The 13,512-nt window shown below is 40.0% G+C and overlaps 1 protein-coding gene across 2 annotated transcripts; it reads right to left on the bottom strand.

Moving 5' to 3' along the window:
- Positions 1 to 6,619: 6,619 nt before the first annotated feature.
- On the bottom strand, positions 6,620 to 8,222 carry LOC115799096 (uncharacterized). 2 transcript variants are annotated; one of them, XM_030756076.1, is made up of 5 exons: positions 7,995 to 8,222; positions 7,476 to 7,796; positions 7,023 to 7,155; positions 6,855 to 6,903; positions 6,620 to 6,771 (listed from the first exon to the last, which is right to left on the bottom strand). In XM_030756076.1, the coding sequence occupies exons 1-5, from the start codon at positions 8,050 to 8,052 to the stop codon at positions 6,706 to 6,708; spliced, it is 627 nt and encodes a 208-aa protein (XP_030611936.1). In that variant the 5' UTR covers positions 8,053 to 8,222; the 3' UTR covers positions 6,620 to 6,705. The 2 variants fall into 2 exon arrangements, with proteins under 2 accessions (XP_030611936.1, XP_030611927.1); XM_030756067.1 differs by having other exon boundaries at positions 6,855 to 6,906.
- Between the last annotated feature and the right edge of the window lie 5,290 nt (positions 8,223 to 13,512).

A 13,512-nucleotide genomic window follows, 5' to 3' on the forward strand; every position in this document is an offset into this window, starting at 1 on the left:
AAATTTACCAGGTGGAGAAACACGGTCTGATTTTCTTTCATCAGTGTGAACCTGGAGTCACATTCATGAATAAAGTCCTGTTCATGTTGATACAGCAGCTGACACTCTTCTCCTCTGCTCCTCTCTGTTTGAATCGTACACACTATAAGCATGATAACATTCAGCGTGTCGTTGGTGCAGATTCGAGTGACATCTGGTTGTTTACTGATGCTTTTCACAAGGAGCTCCACACCAACTGCAATACATAAAAATGGAAGTCAGTTCAGTTTGAAATAAGGTGGGTTATCACAGTCTGTAACTGTATAGTACATGACCAGCAGTATTTGGTAAAATATTCCCACTAAAACTTTTTAAATCCAGAACAACAACAACACTGTACATCAGTTATACTTTTTAATTTAAAAAAGTAGCTTTTGCACAATACCTTTGTTGTCCGTATAGAAAGGCAGCAGCATTATCAGAACAAACCACAGTTTCCATCTACCCATACTGGTCAGCTGAACAACCGTTTAACCTCTGACTGAAGTGAACACTGCAGTGTTAAAGATGTATACACCCTCTTCCACACACCAACACAAACCTCAGATTCTCAGCTTAGAGGTAAGGGCGGGTGTCACTGAAGGAAGAGCCAACAGTTTTTGCTTTTATATTTTTACTGGACGAGAGAACAAATCCATAAAAAAGAAAATATTTTCTGGCTGAGAAACAAAGTAGCAGCACTCATTTGCATATTCATTTAAAGGACTGTGATTACTTTGATTGTCTTGTTTAATGAAATTCAAGAAGAAAACAAAACTTTGGTAAATGTAACCATTACAGAACACTCATTACAGTTTCTTTTAAAATTAAATGTTAAGTCAACAGGATTTCCTTGTTTACATTAACAGTGTACAAAACAAATTGGTCATTAATCCATAAATTGTCACGGTCCTGTGATTGGTCCAGTTATAGCTGCTGGCTGGTCCCCTAATTGGTTTCACCTCCACGGTGGACCTTCGCTCCAGGTTTGGCGCCTCGGCCTGGATTTGTGGATCTGTGGGAAGCTGGCAGTGTGAAATTTGTCTCAAAACTCCAAGTGGGCACGTGATGTGATCTGTGCATATCAGACAATATGTGCAAACATATTTAAAGCTACAGTGTGTACATTTTTCACCACTAGATGTCATTAGATTGCAGATTTCAGAGAATTGAGTTCTGTCTTCTTACCCGTCAAAATTCAAGTGCATCATCCTAGCTACGATGGCTGCTATGGGACCGATGATGGTCGACAATGCCTGATGCCAGTTTGGGTTAGATTATCTGATTGGTTGCAGTGATCACATAAAGTCAGAAACAGCCAGTTAACATGCTTGTTGCATATGTCGACATGGAGGCCGATATTACTCAAAGTGTTTTAAGTGAAAAAAAGGTCATATATCATAATATTTATAATATTATATATTAAAATGTGTGATCAAATTGCTTTGTATTTGTGTGTGTACTGGAGCACATATTTGTGAGGCCCCAAAAGTTACACACAAATCACTGTACATATTTGTAAATCTTAGTCTACCTTTGTGGCTCATATCTTGTGCATTTGTAACACTTTTCAAGCGTGCTTCTCTCCACGTGTAGGCTAAGTCTAAATGTTGAAGAAGGGACAAAAGCCTGACCATTAAAATCCAGGCAGCTTTGGCCCAACAAACATTTGTGTCCACGGGTCTGTAAGTTGTTGATCTGGTCATGTTTATAGCCTCATCACTGAAGTGCAGAGGGCTTGAATGTGGGTATAAGGAAAGGAAGTTTATACAGGAAACATGCAAATTGTGTCGGGTCAACGTTGCTGCTGAAACACCCGACCACATAGTGAAACCTCAGTGTGCTTCAAGATATCTGGGTGAGCCTTTAAGAACATTTAGATTAGAACTATAAAGCTGCTACAGACTTAACAAACTCACTTTGTGATATGAAGAAGATCAGCATTTTATTTTTGTTTTTGAGGACAGAAGACTTTCGCTGTACAACAATCAACATTTACTAATTTCAAACATTTTTACGATGAACTCTTTAATATTAAAACAAAATGAATCTAAACTATTGACTGGCACTGTGTAATCCCTGAATAATAAAAATCAAATCCCTTAATGTGCAGCATTTCTTTCAAACACTGAAATAAACAGTGTGTGTGTTGATTTTAGAAATCCCGCTCTCTGTCTGCATGGAGACACCGTACTGCTCAGTGTACTCTGCTTGCTGCAAAAGAAAACATATTTACAAAATGTTTATGAAGTGAAATGAACATCAGACAAAAGAGCACAAAGTTTGACATGTTACCGTATACAGTTCTGCATTTTCATGGCTGGTTATGAGCACCTGGGGTCTTCTACTAAAAAAGAAAAGAAGTTACAAATTTACAAATTATCTAGCAGCTTTGCACTGAGATTTTAAAAAAACTTTGTTTAAGGTTTATGTGCCAAAAAGACTCTAACATGTCTAAACATGGCAACATTTACATGGATTTTAAATAAACAAGAGTTTTTATGGGAGAGGTATAATACTAAATACAGACAGCGTATTCTCCTAAGAACTCAACAACATTAACACAGTTACCTTAAAGAATATGAATTTAATGAATTTATAGCATTTATATAACTATTATTCTTTACTCTGTATGATGTTGTTCCCTACCTGTATCATAATAATCTCTTACCCATAGTGTGTTTGGCTGTAGATCAATCCAAGGATAACTCCAGATATGATGATGAACACAGACACTCCAATTACAACAGAGGAGTAAGGAATTTCTGTAGGTCTGGTGGTGGTGACTATATGTCCTTCTTGAACTTTATAAAAACAAAAAACAAAAAAAAAATCAGAGAGGTAACACAGATACTTATAAAGTATAAATGAACATCATGATATTAACCTGTTACTTCGATCTCGTGTTACATATTCTTAGTATTAAATGAATTTTACTGTCAGTGGTTACGTTGCCTTACATAGGGTTTGTTGATTTGATTCTTTCCCCTGAAATAAGGAACGACTGCAGTTGTGATATGCCCACAGCTGCATGACATAATACATTGTCAATTATAAAATATATGAAATAAATCCACACCTTACCTTCCACAGTTACATTAAGCAGGAGCTTATGTGTTCCTCCATGTTGTATACACTCACAGGTGTAGTTCCCGCTGTCCTCTGCTGTTAAATTGATCAGGTGGAGAAACACAGTCTGATTTTCTTTCATCAGTGTGAACCTGGAGTCACATTCATGAATAAAGTCCTGTCCATGTTGATACAGCAGCTGACACTCTTCTCCTCTGCTCCTCTCTGTGTGGATCTTACACACTATAAGCGTGATAACATTCAGAGTGTTGTTGGTGCAGATTCGAGTGACATCTGGTTGTTTACTGATGGTTTTCACAAGGAGCTCCTGGAGAACTGCAATACATTAAAATGTAAGTCAGTTCAGTTTGAAATAAGGTGGGTTATCACAGTCTGTAACTGTATAGTACATGACCAGCAGTATTTGGTAAAATATTCCCTTTAAAACTTTTAAAACCCAAGACAACAACAACAACACTGTACGTCAGTTATACTTTTTTATTTAAAAAAAATACCTTTGTTGTCCACAGAGAAAGGCAGCAGCATTATCAGAACAAACCACAGTTTCCATCTACCCATACTGGTCAACTGAACAACCGTTTAACCTCTGACTGAAGTGAACACTGCAGTGGTAAAGACGTATACACCCTCTTGCACATATACGCACAAACCTCAGGAAACACAGGACTGACCCAGCCCCCCTCTACATCAACAGTGAGCGTGTGGAGAGGGTCCACACCTTCAGGTTTCTTGGTGTCCTCATCTCTGCTGATCTGTCTTGGTCAGATAACATCACAGCTGTTATCCAGAAGGCTCAGCAGCGACTTCACTTCCTCCTCAGGAAGAACAACTTGGACTCAAACCTGCTGCTGACCTTCTACCACTCATCCACTGAGAGGCTGCTGACGTACTGTATCACAGTATGGTACAGCAGCTGCACTGAGGCAGACAGGGTCAGGCTTCAGAGGGTAGTCAAGACAGCACAAAGAATCATTGGCTGTCCTCTCCCCTCCCTGATGGACATCTACACCTCCCGCTGCCTCAGCAGAGCCAAAAACATCATCAAGGACAGCTCACACCCTGGCTTTGACCTGTCTGACCTGCTGCCCTCTGGCAGGAGCTACAGGAACAAACAGACTCCAGAACAGTTTCTTCACCAGAGCAATCACCACCCTGAACTCACACACTCACCCACTCTAACTGTGCAACACCCACATCTCTGTGCAATATTATATTATTCATACTCAACAATATCTATCACTCCTATTTTGTGTAATATCCAATATTCATTCACAAGTGCAATAGTCACATTTACATTATTATATGTATACACTTATTTTTTTCTTTAGAACTTATATATTTTTATACATTCTCTTATTTTCTGTATATTTTTAGAAGTTCTAATTTATATTTTATATTTTAGAAAGTTTGACTTTCTATTGCATGGCACTGAACAGGATTGGCCCTCCAATCTCATTGTACATCCTGTATAATGACAATAAAGGCATTCCATTCATTCATTCTTGTGTTATTAATAAGACTCCCTGCCCTGTTTCAGAGGTTTCAGAAATTAAGAAATTAAGTTTGTGTGTTATTCATGAACAAGCAGATCAAGACTTTTGTCTGTTTCTCAGCCAGAGAGTAAGAGAGACATTTCTCATCAGGTTCATAGACCTGTTACTGAGCCTGTGAACAATAATTTGTCACCTCATGTGTCTGAACCATTGGGCAATGTCGTCATGTCGTTTCCTGTTTTTAAGCTGGCTAATAGAGACATGTTGTGCTCTGCCTCCTGCCACCTTGTGCACCTCATAGTTTCAGGACAACACCAGGCCATCTACAGAAATATTTTCACATTTCATCAGTGGTTAGATGGACAGGACAAGGAATGATCTGCTTCGGAATGGGAGTAAGACTCTGTAGTTGATCAGTTTCAGAAGGAAGAGGACAACTACATGGCTTGTACCTATTCTGGGACAGGGTGGGGAAGAACAGGCTCTATTCTCAGAGGCTCTCACAGACTGTCATGCAAGGGGGCTTGCACAGTTTGTTTTACTGTGGTTTTTTTTTTTGTTGCTGTTGAAAAATCACAAATAAGTCCTTCATAAAGGTTTCCGTAGAAGAATTTAGTTTCCAGACATACAGGGTGCAAAACTGCTTCAAGTCGCTACAAGTATCGTCAGGAAGCGTGAGTCATACTGAAAGCCTTTGCCTTTCACTTCACCACAGTTCCCTCAGCCACTCTCACTACAGATCCTCAAAAACCTCTTTTTAAGATGTGCATACAGGGCCTACTTCAAACGATATATTTGCTTGTCTTTAGAGAAAAAAGGCACAAACTGGTCATCGTGTGGCTCCAGACCATTATACTGTATTCTGTAATGCCCACAATATGCCCTTAATCTTCCAGTTGAATGTAAATGTACGAAAAGGCAGTTTGTTTGAGGATGTCACACATTTGAGTTTTAGCATCTAGAGGATGTTAAAGACATTTTAACATTTCATGCCAGGTCCCACACTGCTTTTGGCATATCACATAGTAGGTGCCGATCATTTGTAATGACTTTCCAATGAGTGTATTCGCCTGCACTTCTCAACTGTTTATTTTCTAACCTCAGGGGGGGTTTATGCTTCTAATGCTGCAAAGTTCATCGTGGCGCTGTTTGGAGAAGATCACTTATGAGAAGCCTGATTGTAAATATATTCATATTAAGTTTTAAGAGTTTCGACAAAAATAAAGAGCAGGCGGATTCACCACAAACAGGCTCACAGGACAACATTATCCAAAGGGCATTCTGGACACAGGCTGTTAGTCTCTCAAATCTCAGCTGGGTTTCACAGCTATAGGATTTCCAAATTGAACAAAACTACCCGTCATGTCAAATAATAGCTGTTCTAAGAAAAACATTCCCATTCTCATGGAGTTTTCATTTTTAATTTAATGTGAGATCATTAAAAGCTCTTGGTGAATGCGTATCATAGTGGTTACTCTTCATTGCGATGTCTAATTGCTGAAGAATGGGGTGTCTATTAAATTCCAGGTGGCTTGGACACATCAAACATTTGTGCTCAGGTTTCTGTGAGTTGTTTATCTGCGTGCTGAATATCAGTGAAGTGAATGTGTGCAGAGAGGAAGTTGAAGCAGGAAGCATGAAGATGGTGTAAGGTCAAGGTGACAGTTCATTGGCTGCTGCTGAAACAACCAACAACCTGTAACTGCATCACTCTTAAACAGATGCTGAACGTTGTTTCTCATAGTGGGTTACAGTCAAATCAATATCTGGGTGAGTCTGGGCTTTAGATAAATGTTAAGAATATTTAGATTATTACTATGATGCTACGACAGCTTCATGCATGTAGGTAATTCACAAACTGAATATGAGATCCTAAAAGTCCCAAAAAAAATCACAGTTTTATTTTTATTATTTAAAGACAGGATTCTTTCTTCTTAAAACACTGAAACTTACATTTTCACATTTCAAAAATTAAACGTGAACTACAATCCCTTAATCAGAAAAAGAAGAAGAAGAAGAAGAAGAAGAAGAAGAAGAAGTGGAAGAAGGTGCATCATCTCTTTTCAGACATTTAAATAAATAGTATATGTGTTGATTTTGAAAGTTAAAGCCCATAAATCACATTCTCTTTTTGGATGAAGACGTTGTACGGCTCAATCTGTTCTGCTTGCTGCAAAAGAAACACAAAATTACAAAACTATATCCAAAATAATTTAAAAGGCAGACAAAAGTCCATAAGGTGCAAAATTTTACCGTATACAGTGCTGCGCTTTCAGGACTGGTTATTGGCACCTTTTGTCTTCTGCTGAGAAAATAAAATGTAAAAACAAAAAAAAAGGTTCTGGTTACAAATACTCCATCTGGCACTAGTAGGCATTACTAATGATCCTGTTCCTGATCTGTACAATAATAATCTCTCACCTGTGGCATTTTTTGCTGTAGATCAGTCCGAGGCTGACTGCAGAGATGATGATGATGATGACTGCAGGCGCTCCAATGACCACAAAGAAGAAAGGCATTTCTGCAGAACTGTTGGCGGCTACTTTATCTCCTTCTTCCATGTTTTAAAAAAAAGTAGCACAGGTTCTCATTAATTATAAAGTAACATTACAACACCACTAACTCCTAGACTGTTATGTAATATTAATTGCATAGTGTTGCTATTAGGCATTTTCTCATATATTTAAATGCTGCACATTTCATTACTCTGGGATTTGTCTGTTTAGTTGCATTTAACGAAAAAGGCAGTTTAATGTCTCTGATAACTACAGACGTGTCAGTGTTGATTCATCACAGTGTTAACACTGCAGAAAATAATCACAGGAATACATTAAGGGTCAGTTATGAACTGTATTAAATAAATCCACACTTTACCTTCCACAGTTACATTAAGCAGGAGCTTATATGTTCCTTCATGTTTTACACATTCACAGGTGTAGTTCCCGCTGTCCTCTGCTGTTAAATTGATCAGGTGGAGAAACACAGTCTGATTTTCTTTCATCAGAGTGAACCTGGAGTCACATTTATTCTCAAAGTCCTGTCTATGTTGATACAGCAGCTGACACTCTTCTCCTCTGCTGCTCTCTGTGTGAATCTTACACACTATAAGCATGATAACATTCAGCGTCTCGTTGGTGCATATTTGAGTGACATCTGGTTGTTTACTGATGGTTTTCACGAGGAGCTCCTGGAGAACTGCAATACATTAAAATGGAAGTCAGTTCAGTTTGAAACAAAGTTGTTAAGTTAGCGCTTTTGGTACATAACCAACATTTATTGGTAAATACAGGTAATAAGCTCCCTTTAAAACCAAGATAAATTAACCAAACAACAACAACAACAATGCCGTACATAAGCTATACTTTATAAATAAAAGAAGCTCTTGCACAATACCTTTGTTGTCCGTACAGAAAGGCAGCAGCAGAACAAACCAAAGTTTCCATCTAATCATACTGGTCAAAACATCTAAACAACTGTTTAACTGCTGCTGGCTGTGTGCACTGTCCTCTACTCTACTGTCCTCTACTGTACTGTCCTCTACTCTACTGTACTGTAGAGTACTGCAGAGTTACGGACATATACACGCCTTTGTGTTTTTCTGCAGCAACCTAAACCTCAGATTCTCAGCCTTCACTGAGGTCTGAGCTGGTGCAAAGGAAGGAAGTGCTTTTATGTTAATGCTGGAAGAGTGAGAAAAAAGGAAGCATTACTTGTTTACAGTACCAGTCATAAGATTGGGCACGTGTGTCCAAACTTTTGTCTGGTACTGAATGTGTTAAATTTTTTATGATAATCTTAACTATCTTGTTTGATTTAATTCAAGAAGAAAGCATTTTGAAGGAAGACCTAAGACTGATAAGTGTAACTATTACATATGAATATTCTGTTGCAAAACAACAACCACGTCACAACTCTTACAGCAAATGAAGACATCTGTCTAAAAATAGTCTATTTATGTGCTATTTAACCACTTAAAGGCACAGTCACACCATGTGATAGTTTAAATATCACTCTGCCAAGAATTTAGAAGGCAGTGAGGTTGGGAAATAAAATCTTTCTGACGATGAGATCAAGCTGCAGTACGATTAAAAGTTTGGACAAACAGGTGTTTCCAAACTTATGACTGGTAGTGTCATTCACAGCAAAACTGTTCTACGAGTCAGTCAATTGGGACTTAAAAAATGATGTGTCTTGAAAACTCTGTATTTGTTAAAATTGTTTTTAATCAACACAAACAAACATGAAGCTCCATATTAGCTACATTTGTTTGGGTTTCACAGTTGTGGAAAGGGGATGTTTTCATGTGCCATTTATTAGATGACATCTCATAATTCAAACAGCTTTATATACAACCAACAGCTGATAAAGCGGTATCATGTGACATCACTCATTCCACTGTAGCACGTCTCTAGTGCTTTTAAGGTTATTACTGGTCATTTTAGCCACTTCTCACTGGACAGAACGTTATCGGCTTTTCAATATAATGTCAGTTGTGCCAGTACAGATAGCAATGCCCCTGTAACCCCCCCCCTCAGTAGGTCTGCCTACAGTCTAGTTCTGCTGACACCAAAATATTTCCCTCTTGTTAAATGATAACAAGACTTTTTAGATGGGGGACAGATGAGCCTGTGGAGGCACTGCAGGACTGTTTTGAGTCCACAAACTGTGAACCTCATAGAGAGGATATTAACACACTATCTTACAAGCCAGGACTGTAATGCTACTTTGATAACAATAACCTGTGGATCACTAATAACTTGTTCTTAATAAAAAATAAGAACGCCTTCAGGTTTAGGGAAAGGGAAGAATTGAGGAAAGTGCAGCACCACATAAGGGTGAAGCTGGAGCACACTCGGCTGCAAACCGTTCCACCACCAGATGAAGCCAAGAGGACCGCATCATCCACAAAAAACAGAGATGAGATTCTACCCCACTACCCCAGATCTCCATGCAAAATTGAATCAGTGTGTCAACATCCACAGCCTTCTGAAACCCTGAAAGACTCTCATCCACCCCAGGGGCCCTGCTGCCAAAGAGTTGTTTAAACACCTCAGTGACCTCGCCCGCAGTGATGGCAGAGTTGTCCCCGTTGTCCCAAACTCTGTTTCCTCTACAGAAGGCGTGTCAGTGGGATTAAGGAAGGTCCTCGAGGTATTCTTTCCACTGCCCAACTATAGCCTCAGTTGAAGTCAGCAGTGCCCCACCTGCACTACACATCATGTGAGTAGAGCACTACTTTCCCCTCCTGAGTCTACTGATGGTTTGCCAGAATCTCTTTGAGGCCATCCGAAAGTCTTTTCCCATGGCCTCACCAAACTCCTCCGAGACTCGAGTGCCGGTACCTCCCAGCTGCCTTCAGAGTCCCACAGGCTAGCCAAGTCTGATGACTCTTCCTTTAGCTTGATGGCTCCCTTCACCTCCAGTGTTCATCATCTGGTTCAGGGCTTCCCACCACAACAGGCACCAACCACCTTGTAGCCAAAGCTCTGAGCAGCAGCCTCAGCAATAGAGGTTCAGAACATGGTCCATTCGGGTTCAGTGTCCTCAGCCTCCCTCAGAATGGTAAATGGTAAATGGACTAGCTCTTATATAGCGCTTTTCTACTCAGTCAGAGCACTCAAAGCGCTTACACAACATGTTTACATTTACCCATGCACTCACATTCATACAAGCACTTCCATGTTTATACTAAGCTAAGTGCTTTTAATTAACTAGCATTCACACACATTCATACTCCGACAGGATGGTCGGAGAGCAACTTGGGGTTAAGTATCTTGCCCAAGGATACATTGGCATGTAGCCTGGAGTAGCCAGGAATCGAACCGCTGACCTTCCGATCAGTAGGTGACCTGCTCTACCTACTGAGCTACAGCCACCCCAGAATGTTGTCGAAGTTCTTTTGTTTTGTTTTTAAGTTCTGCCGGAAGTGGGAGTTGAAGACCACGCGGACTGGGGCCTCTGCCAGGCATTCCCACCACACATTCACTATACATTTAGGTCTGTCCAGCATCAGCCCCTGCCACCTGATCCAACTCACCACCAGGTGGTGATCAGTTGATAGCTCAGCTCCTCCCCTCACCCAAGTGTCCAGAATATATCTGCACACATCTGATGATACAATTACAAAATGGATCACTGACCTATGACCTAGGGTGTCCTGGTGCCACGTGCACTTATGGTTTGCACAGAAGTCCCGTAACAAAACACCATTTGGGTTCAGATCAGGCACGCTGTTCCTCCCAATTACACCCTTCCAGAAATCACTGTTGTTGCCCATGTGAGTGTTGAAGTCTCCCAGTAGGACGATGGAGTCATCAGATGGAGCACCCTTGAGCACCCCATCCAGCAACTCCAAAAGACTGGGTACTCTGAACTGTCATTTGGTGCATAAACACTTTACTATCACTTTACTACTGTATATCATTGTATATTACTGCACTGCATTGTTTGCACAGCTGCGTCTGCATTAACAACTATCCATTTGTATATGTATATTTCACTACTAGACTCATTCATATCATTCACTCATATCATATCATGTCTGTATTCTTTTTTTTGTTTTGTTTTCCTTGTTTTCAGAGCACTAAGCCCCTGCACAGTTTAGTATAGTTTGTATAATAGTATAGTTTCAATAGTCAGTATAGTTTGTTAGTCTGTATTGTTAGTATAGTTTGTATAATTTATACCTCCATTGTTTGAATTCTATTTATTGTGCATGTTAAGCTGGTGGATGCCCTAATTTCCTTTGGGATCAACAGTCAGGACCCATTCCCTGGCCCAAAGGCACAGAGAAGCAACCCTTTCATCCACCGGTGCAAACTCTGATGTGCAGGCAGCAAGCTGAGAAAATACAAGGATGCCAACTCCAACTCGCCACCTCTCACTGAGGGCAACTCCAGACTGGAACAGAGGCTTCTTCCCCAGCAGTGAGATGATGTTCTATGTCCTAAAAGCCAATCTCAGTGGCTGGCGGGTGGGCCCATGTTTCTTCTGTGGGCTAAGGCCCGGCCACCAGGCACTCTCTCTCAAGTTGCCTCCCCAGGCCTGGCTCCAGGGTAGGTCCCCAGTAACTTTTTCCCGGGCGGGGTAAACTGTCCCCTTGATCGTTCTTCCATAGGGGTCATTTGAATCACTCTTTGTCTGGTCCTATACCCAGGACCAATTTCCATTGGGAGACCCTACCAAGGGACAAACCCACCCCAGATAGCATAGCTCCTGGGATCACTGGGAAACACAAACCCCTCCACCAGAATAAGGTGACAATTCACAGAGAAGCTTACAGCCACACCCCCTGAGCATGCATGCTCTGGTTCTGGCTCTGGTTGTTGTTGTTACATGTCCAATATGCATTGCATCCATCATGTACAGCACCTCCTGCAGGTGGTGAGCCTACAAGACAGAATATTTGGGGTGCCAGTTTAACTGGATAGAGCACGCGACCCATATGCCATCAGTCTAATGTGGAGGCCTGCATTTGATTCTGCCCAAAAGCCATTTACTGCGTGTCTTCCCCTGATCTTTCAGCTTTTCATCCTTCCCTCACTGTCCTAATGCAGTAAAGGCCATTGCAATCTTTAGTGAATTCCTCCACAAAGCACAAACTGGTCATCACGTGGCTCCAAATCGCTTTACTGTATTCTGTAATGCCCACAAGTTGCTCTAAATCTTACAACTGGTAGTATATCTGATAAAAAATACAGTTAGTTTAAAAATGTTAAACTTCTAGAAAATATTAACCTCCTGAAACCTGAGCTCTTGTTTGCGATGCATTTTTTAATTTCTCCTGGATATTTGTGATTAGATGGATCTGATATGTATATAAACTAAGCTTCCTCTTTGAACAGGAAGTTGTATTTTGTTACATGTCTGTTACATGGCTTCTTAGATGGCCTTAGATGGGGACAATGGATTTATTTTATAGCATAACACAACAGAGTCAACATGGCTTAACAAAGTATAAAACACTACTGAGCAGAATATATGGCGCACCAAAGCTAAAGTGTAATGTCCTCATATGTGGATGCAGGAGGTTAAAGATATTTTGATGTTTTATGCCAAGTGTAAAAATTATTACACCAACATTTTCTGACACATTGGGTCAGGTCATACGTTTTCTTCTACACTTTTCAACCGATTATTTTCTAACCTAAGTGGGATTTATGCTTCTAATGTGACAAAGTTTATCATGTTGTTTTGAATAAAAGTACTCACTAGATGCCAAATGTTTAGTATGTAAAATTGTCCACAATAAATTGGATACTTACTGAGTTTAAATATTTTAAACAACAGAATAACAAGCAGAGGGATTCACTTAAAATGGTCAGTATCCAATGGATTACCCTAGCCAGATTTTCCAGAGGCCATTCTGGGCATGTGTCCAGGGAGCCACACAGTTGTGGACCCACCACAGAGGCAAAAAACAAAACAGGGAAAAAATGTACAGAATTTTATTCTCTTAAATTTTGATGTTTAAAATAGACAGTCAATCTGAAGGTTAGTTGTAGCAGTGACTCACAGTCAGAGTCTAAGATTTTAATCATGTTTTATTTTTTAATGTCAGATCATTTAAAGATTTTGGTGACATTGTATTGTTGTACTTTCTATTTTCCAGTGAAGTACAGGGCCATCCATGATGATTTAAAGCTATGCTTTATTTATAACTGTATGACCAGTATGCTATGTCTAATTTTCATCAGACATTTGTGCTCAGGTTCCTGTAAGTTGTTCATATGTGTGCTGAAAATCAGTGAAGTGCAAAGGCGTTGAATGTGTGCAAAGAGAGGAAGTTGAAGCAGGAAGCATGAAGATGGTATAAACTCAGGGTGACAGTTCATTAATTACTGCTGAAACACCTGAAAACCTGTAATTACACTGCTGTCAAACAGAGATGCAAAAAAATTGTTTTTATACT

The sequence above is a fragment of the Archocentrus centrarchus genome, chromosome 2, assembly GCF_007364275.1.
Source record: "Archocentrus centrarchus isolate MPI-CPG fArcCen1 chromosome 2, fArcCen1, whole genome shotgun sequence".
Taxonomy (NCBI): Eukaryota; Metazoa; Chordata; class Actinopteri; order Cichliformes; family Cichlidae; genus Archocentrus; species Archocentrus centrarchus.